The sequence below is a fragment of the Erinaceus europaeus genome, chromosome 10 (genome assembly GCF_950295315.1).
Source record: "Erinaceus europaeus chromosome 10, mEriEur2.1, whole genome shotgun sequence".
Taxonomy (NCBI): Eukaryota; Metazoa; Chordata; class Mammalia; order Eulipotyphla; family Erinaceidae; genus Erinaceus; species Erinaceus europaeus.
In genome coordinates, this window is record NC_080171.1 from 123,869,478 (window position 1) to 123,877,578 (window position 8,101).

Below are 8,101 nucleotides of genomic sequence, written 5' to 3' on the forward strand. Positions count from 1 at the left end.
GACACATTGGTGGGGTCGTCTGTCCAGGGAAGTCTGGTTGGCATCATGCTGGCATCCGGAACCTAAGACTAAAGCAGAAACAAACCAATGGGACTACATCAAATTGAAAAGCTTCTGCACAGCCAAAGAAACTATCACACAAACAAAGAGACCCCTCACAGAATGGGAGAAGATCTTCACATGCCATACATCAGACAAGAGACTAATCACCAAAATATACAAAGAGCTCAGCAAAATTAGCACCAAAAAAGCAAATGACCCCATCCAAAAATGGGCAGAGGATATGAACTAGACATTCACTTCAGAGGAGATCCAAAAGGCTAACAAACATATGAAAAACTGTACCCCTGTTATCCTATGGTTTTGTTAATGCCTCCTTTTTTAAATAAATAAAAAAAAATATTTAAAAAACAACAACAGCCACCAAAAAGCAGAATACAACTGGGTGAAAGGCAAAACTAGATGAAGAAGAACCTCAAGTACATAAAAGATTAAGACTTGAGAGCTAGTGATTTGCCAGTTTAAAATGCCAGTGAGTCAGCTAGGGCTAAGAATCCAGCACGAAGATTCATTCTGCTGAGGCAGCCGCCCCTCACTGATGGGGTTCAGCAGCCCCCCACCCTCGTCAGGCTCTCTCCTGGTGTCCATGGGTGTGGCTAGTGGGAACTCTTAACTCACACAAATTCCGGATCCTGCAATGTGACTTGACCTCAGCTCACAGCCCCTTTAGCTGGCTTGTCTGTACTGTTCTTTAATTACTACCTGTTGACAGCAGAGAAGAAGGCTAGTGGCCTCATGAAAAATGTCTAGCCGCCATCTGTGGCAGGAGGTAGAGGAGACCGCTCACCGCGAGCCCCAGTGTCTGCAGATTTTTGTAGTGTGAGTATTCCCACCGTGATAAGTTGTAAGCTACCCGACGTGGAATCAGTCAGCCATACTCGAGAGCAAGCTTACTCTGGATGCAGCAGTAAGGTTGCAGCGGTCTTAGCCAAGCCACGATGGTCCATCACCTTGACAACCTGCAAAGAATAGAGCAGTTGAGAACCTCCAGCTGGAGGAAGCAGAGTTCCCAGCACCGTGGTCATCCTCAGCCAGGGTATTGGTGCAGGCTAGGGAGCTAGCCGACGCCGCTGCTGTGACCACTTCAACAGTGGGAGTCTGGAGCCTCCCAAGTGCGTTGCTGGGACCAACTGCTGCTGTTCTTGGACTGTAATTCCAGGTAGGACTGTAGTGCTGCCAGCCCCTAAGCCCAGAGACCTAGCTGCCAGTTCAAAACATCACAAAGACTTAACACTATTCAGGGCTGTCCTTTGTCCAAAATAGAAGTAAGCAAACTCCAACTCTTGATATAGTATGTTTTCTCCTCACAAATTTATCTCCCCCAAATAGAAGGAATTTCATGAAGGCAAGCACCACAACATCTTTGTCTTTGCATCTGAGCATGTGCTACAGTGTTTGACAAACAGACTGTGTATTTATGAAGGCTTACTGAACAAATAAGTCAAGTGAAATAGTATATGTAACAGAATCTCATAACTGCTGAGTGCATAGGAAGTCTGCCTTGTCAGTCCTGTTGAGGACATTGCCTTAAGTGGGCATGTTGTAATAATAAAGAGTGGTTCTGACTATATTTGAAATAAAGCTGGTTGTTTCCTTGTTTAGTAAGACAGGTAAATGTATTTGCTAAGTGTCCCAGCAAGAACAGCAGCAGTGCTAAGCCTTGTGTTCACCTTGAGTCCTGTTTCTTACTTACTGATGTCAGGGAAGGAAGGCCTGCTATCCATTTCCCGGGAACTCTTTTTTGACTTAGAGTACTTCCTTTTTGTTGGATTCCATTTCTTTTCTCTAGTGGGCCAGGACTCTGGGGAGGCAGGGCTCCAGGACACATTGGTGGGGTTGTCTGCCTAGGGAAGTCAGGTTGGTATCATGATAGCACCTGGAACCTGGTGGCTGAAAAAGAGTTAAGATATAAAGCCGAACAAATTATTGACTAACCATGAACCTAAAGGCAAGAAGAGTCAGGAACCCAGGAAGTACGTAGGATAGGGGGCGGGGAGAAGGAAGAAGCACGCAAAGGCAAGGACTAAACCAGAATCTCGCGGAGGCAGGGGAAGTGAGACCAAACCAATGTAACAGAATGACCATGTAAATAGACTACACCGTCAAGCAATGTAACAGAAGGGATTCCCAGCAGCAGAACTAGAAGATACCAACATCCCAGCCTGAGATCAGTCACCCCGAACCCTCTGCCTTTTGGAGCCTGGCATACACGGTCTCGTCACTGTGGACACCACGCCTTCAGATCTCTCAAGACCATTTCTGTTCGCCTCGGCACCACTTCCACACAGCATTCTGATAGCTTCTCCTGTGGATAACGGCTGTGTGCCTCTAAGTGGCCTCTACTGTAAACACACATGCTTTTCAACTGCCCCCATGCTGAAGTGATCTAACACAAGGCTGATCGTCTCAATCTACTGCCAGATCCCTTCTGCAGCCCTCTTAGTTTTCAGAATAAAAATATTTTTTATTTCTTGAAGGGAAAAGGCTCCTCTTGGTATGACAGTCAGTCATTTCTGTAATCCAGCTGCACTGTCTCCTGCAAAATATGTCTTGGTCCAAATAGAGCTATACAGAGGTTCATCTGTGGCTTCTACTTCCTCCCCATGCTCATTCCTCCTGCCGCTTAGAATCTGCCCTTGACTGCTGAGCAGTTACCTTGTGTAGAGTCTACTTGGAGGTTTTCTTTTTTCCCCTGGAACATTGCTCAGCTCAGGCTTATGGTGGTACTGGGATTCAGTCTGGGACCATTGGTGCTTCAGACATGAAAGTCTTTTTGCAGAACCATTATGCTATCTCCCTAGCCCTGGTTTTTTTTTTTTTTTTTTTACTTCTGGAGATTTATTTTTATTTACAAATGAGAGAGCTGGAGAGAAATAACTGGCAGCATGAAGGGGTTTCAGTCGCACATCGCACTTCGAAAGCTGAAAAATAATGAGTCAAGTGTGGCGAGACTTTGCCTGTACCCTAGATTTGTGCTCATAAGGGAAGCGTCTTAAATGAAAGAACCATTTGTCATATGTGTCTTGGTGGAAGAAAGATCACCAACAATTGCTTCAGTATAAGGACAGTGCTATTTCTCTGTTCTCATCTTATTGGGAAAGATTTTTTTTTTGTTTTGTTTGGGTCTCAAAACCTCTTTTTGGTGGCTGGTCAAAATTGCTTTCCTCTCAGCCACTTGAACTCCAATTAAATTAGACCCTCTCTCCTCAGGGCACCCAGTCCTTATTATAAAAAACAACCCAAGAGATCTTCTGTGTTTAACACACCACCCACTTCTGTGAAGTTTATATGTATTTTTTCCCCTGAAGTTCTCAGCTTTCTTTACAAGTTTGTTTCTTATTTATATTTTCTTGGCTTTGTATTTTGGATTCTCATCTGTGAATCAACATGTGGCCCATTGTCTCAAAAAATTGTTAGTGTAGCTACCAACTAATTACATTTCCATCCCTCCAGCCTCACGTGGTTTGAGATTTCTGGAATCTCTTTTGATTTGGGGAAAAGGCTTTTTAAACTGCAGTTATTAAATGATTCAACATTCATGGAGACTTAAACTTCAGAGGCACAAACAGCGTCAACATAAGTCTGATGAAGCGTCATGTCACCCTGCTGAAGCGGGGAGGCTGCGGTCATTTCCGCTGAAGCCTGATCACAAACATAAGTTTTCAGATGTTAAGCTGGTACTAATCTGCATGACTGCTTCAGGTCTCACTGGAGAAGGAAGAGTGGCTGCTAGTCTTTACCACCAAAAGATGTGGATCTACTTCCATAACCAGAGCCCAGTGGGACAGAGCGCTGATTCAGTAAGGAAGCTTTGGTCTTACGAGCCTTTTGGTAATTGATTAATACTGCCCTTTCAAGTGGAACCCAGTTGGGGATAACCTGCCAGAATGCTATTTTCTGTAAATTTCAGCTGGGCCAATATCTGTAAGAATCTGAAGAGTAAAGAGAAGTGTATGAATCTGCTTCAGTGCAGCCTGCCTTGAACTGGAGAGTGGGGCGGGGGATAACAAACACGCTGAGACGGTTCCAAAGCACGTCTTATGCACGGCACATCTGTGACTAGAACCTGAAGGTAAGTTTCTATCTACTACTGTCATGACATCAGAGAAGCAGACGATGTCATCAAAGATCTGCAGGGCGTGCTTCCCAGCTGGAGAGGGGCAATTTGCCTCACCTTGCTTCCTCAACAGCTGTTGATCAGAAACTCGAGACTGCACCAGCAAACCACACTGCTTTGTGAGCTGGCCTATATTGGATATATTTGTGAGTGTGTTTACACATTATGAATCAGTATGAATAATAACACACACTATAAATCTGTTCGTTGCTTCTCAATATGTAAGTTTTATTTTTATTTCTATAAATCTGTTCGTTGCTTCTCAATATGTAAGTTTTATTTTTATTTTTTATTTGGGGGGATTAATAATGTACAGTAAATACAGTTGTTGATACATGGGTAAAATTTCTCAGTATTCTGCAAAACACTCACAGCCTAAGTTCTCCTCCACCATCGTGCAGTACACCAGACCCAGTCCAAGCTCTGCTTTGTGTTTTCCCTTCTGTTCTTTACAACTTCTGTCTGTGAGTGAGATCGCCCCATATTCATCCTTATCTTTCTGGCTCATCTCACTTAGCATGGCTCCTTCAAGATCCAGCCGAGATGAGGTGAAGAAGATGACCTCATCATACTTTTTTTTTTTAATTCTTTATTCGGGGATTAGTGTTTTACAGTCAACAGTAAATACAATAGTTTGTACATGCATAACATTTCCCAGTTTTCCACATAACAATACAACCCTCACGAGGTCCTCTGCCATCATGTTCCAGGACCTGACCCCTCCCCCCAGCCCCAGAGTCTTTGACTTTGGTGCAATACACCAAAATTCATCATTCTTTTTTTTGAATTTTTTATATTTATTTATTTTCCTTTTTTTTGTCCTTGTTTTTTTATTGTTGTTATAGTTATTATTGTTGTTATTGATATTGCTGGATAGGACAGAGAGAAATGGAGAGAGGAGGGGAAGACAGAGAGGAGGAGAGAAAGACAGACACCTGCAGACCTGCTTCATCACCTGTGAAGCGACTCCCCTGCAGGTGGGGAGCCGGGGGCTCGAACCGGGATCCTTACTCCAGTTCTTGCACTTCACACCACATGCGCTTAACCCACTGCACTACAGTGCGACTCCTGAATTCATCATTCTTAATAGCTGAGTAGTATTCCATTGTGCATATAGACCACAACTTTCTTAGCTGCTCATCTGTTGTTGGACACCTGGGTTGCTTCCAGGTTGTAGCTATTACAAAATGCGCTGCTATGAACATTGGTATATACAGATCTCTTTGGATAAGTGTATTTGATTTCTTAGGATCTATCCCCAGAAGAGGAATTTCAGGGTCACAGGGCAGGTCCACTTGTAGCCTTCTGAGAGTTCTCCAGACTGCTTTGCCCGGGGGCTGGACCCACTGACATTCCCACCAGCAGTGTAGGAGGGTTCCTTTGTCCCTACAACCTCTCCAGCATTTGCTGCTGCTACATTTTCTGATGTGTGACATTCTTACAGGAGTGAAGTGGTATCTTTTAAAAATTTATTTATTTAATTTCTTTACTGGGGGATTAATATTTTACATTTGACAGTAAATAAAATTGTACATAACATTTCTCAGTTTTCCACATAACAATACAACCCCCACTAGGTCCTCTGTCATCCTTTTTGGTCCTGTATTCTCCCCTCCACCCACCCCAGAGTCTTTTACTTTGATGCAATACACCAACTCCAGTTCAGGTTCTATTTTTGTCTTCTCTTCTGATCTTGTTTTTCAACTTCTGCTTGAGAGTGAGATCATCCCATATTCATCCTTCTGTTTCTGACTTATTTCACTTAACATTATTTCTTCAAGGACCATCCAAGATGGGCTGAAAACGGTGAAGTTACTGTTTTTGATAGCTGAGTAGTAGTCCATTGTGTATATAGACCACAACTTGCTCAGCCACTCATCTGTTGTTGGACACCTGGGTTGCTTCCAGGTTTTGGCTATTACACATTGTGCTGCTGTGAACATATGTGTACACAGATCTTTTTGGATGGATGTGTTGGGTTCCTTAGGATCTATCCCCAGGAGAGGAATTGCAGGGTCATAGGGCAGGTCCATTTCTAGCCTTCTGAGAATTCTCTAGACTGTTCTGCACAGAGGTTGGACCCATTGACATTCCCACCAGCAGTGCAGGAGGGTTCCTTTGACCCCACAACCTCTCCAGCAGTTGCTGCTATTATCTTTTCTGATGTATGACATTCTCACAGGAGTGAAGTGGTATCTCATTGTTGTCTTTATTTGCATTTCTCTGACAATGACTTGGAGCATTTTTTCTGTATGTCTATTGGCCTTTTAAATCTCTTTGGTGAATATTCTGTTCATATCCTCTCCTCATTTTTGAGTGGGGTCTTCTGCTTTTGTTTTGTTTTTGTTGCTGATTTTGATGAGCTCTTTGTATATTTTGGTTTGATGTATGACATGTAAAGATCTTCTGGGGCCAGGTGGTGGCGCACCTGGCTAAGCGCACACATTACAGCCCCTGGTCCCCACCTGTAGGAGAGAGCTTTACGAGCAGTGAAGCAGGTCTGCAGGTGTCTCTCTCTATCTCCCCCACTCCTCTCAATATCTGGCTATCTCTGTCCAATAAATAAAGATAATAAGAAATTAAAAGAAAGATCTTCCATTATGTAAGGAGACTTTCTTTTGGTTTCCTTTCTTTGCAATTTGATGTAGACCCACTGGTCTTTTTTGTTTTGTTTTGTTTTGTTTTAACTTACGTCTTCCTATGGTTGGACTTGAGTCATTGAAGATGCCTATACAATTAGATTGAAAAGGGTTCTGCCAATATTTCCCTCTAATTATTTGATAGTTTCTGGTTTAACAACTAAGTTCTTGATCCATTTGGAGTTTACTTTTAAGTGTGGTGAAATGTATTGGTTCAGTTTTATTCTTTTGGATGTTTCAACCTAATTTTCCTATCACCATTTATTGAAGAGATTCTCCTTTCTCCAGTTAATAGCTTGGCTCCTCTTCTCAAGAATTAAATGTCTGTAGGTCTGGGGGCTTATTTTTGGCCTCTCAAATCTATTTCACTGGTCAGTATGTCTGTTTCCATTCCACTACCAGGCAGTTTTGATTATAATGGCCCTATAATACAGTTTGAGATCTGGGAATATGATGCCTTCAGTTCTGTTCTTTTTTTCCTCAAGATTACTTTGGTGTATCTAGGTATTTTCTGGTTCCTAATAAACATTTGTAGCTTTTATTGTTCTTGAAAAAAAATTAGTGGGACCTTGATAGGGGTTGCATTAAATTTGTGTATGGCTCTGGGTAAAATAGTTATTTTGATGAAGTTAATTCTTCCAATCCATGACATGGAATATCTTTCCACTCCTTTGCATTTTTTCCTATTTCCCTGAATAGTGACTCATAATTTTCAGTATACAAGTCTTTCACTTCTTTAGTGAAGTTTATTCCTAGATATTTATTGACTTTACTGCTATAGTGAATGGGACTGACTTTTCCTTCCTCCCTTCCTTCCCTTCCTTTTCCTTCCTTCCTTCCTCCCTTCCTTCCCTCCTCCCTCCCTTCCTTCCTTCCTCCCTCCCTCCCTCCCTCCCTTCCTTCCTTCTTTCCTTCCTTCCTTCCTTCCTTCCCTCCTTCCTTCCTTCTTCTCTTCCTTTGCCACTAGAATTATTTCTGGGAATTTCAGAGAAATTGAAAGAGGAGGGGAGATAGAAGGCAGAGAGTAAACAGAGATTCCTTTGGTGTTGCTTCACTGCTTGTGAGGCTTCTCCTCTGCAGGCGGGGATGGGGGGCTTGAACCAGGTTCCTTGTGCACGGTGACGCATGGGCTCTGCCGGGTGCACCACCACCAGCTGGCTCCTGGACACACATCTCTTTGTATTTTCACCTCTTACTCATCTGTTCTCTTGACTAGACTACAAACTTTCCCTAAACTGGAACCCACTTCTCTTTTCATGTACTATTTTTATCTACAGGCACCTAG

The 8,101-nt window shown here is 42.9% G+C and overlaps 1 protein-coding gene across 1 annotated transcript in view; it reads left to right on the forward strand.

The window, feature by feature from the left end:
- METTL4 (methyltransferase 4, N6-adenosine) overlaps positions 1-4,378 on the forward strand; it is a 45,630-nt gene extending 41,252 nt beyond the window's left edge. The window contains exon 9 of the mRNA XM_060200781.1: positions 3,763-4,378. Coding sequence (XP_060056764.1) covers positions 3,763-3,899 — 137 coding nt within the window. The 3' untranslated portion in view covers positions 3,900-4,378. The remainder of the gene's footprint in view (positions 1-3,762) is intronic.
- The last annotated feature ends 3,723 nt before the right edge of the window (positions 4,379-8,101 follow it).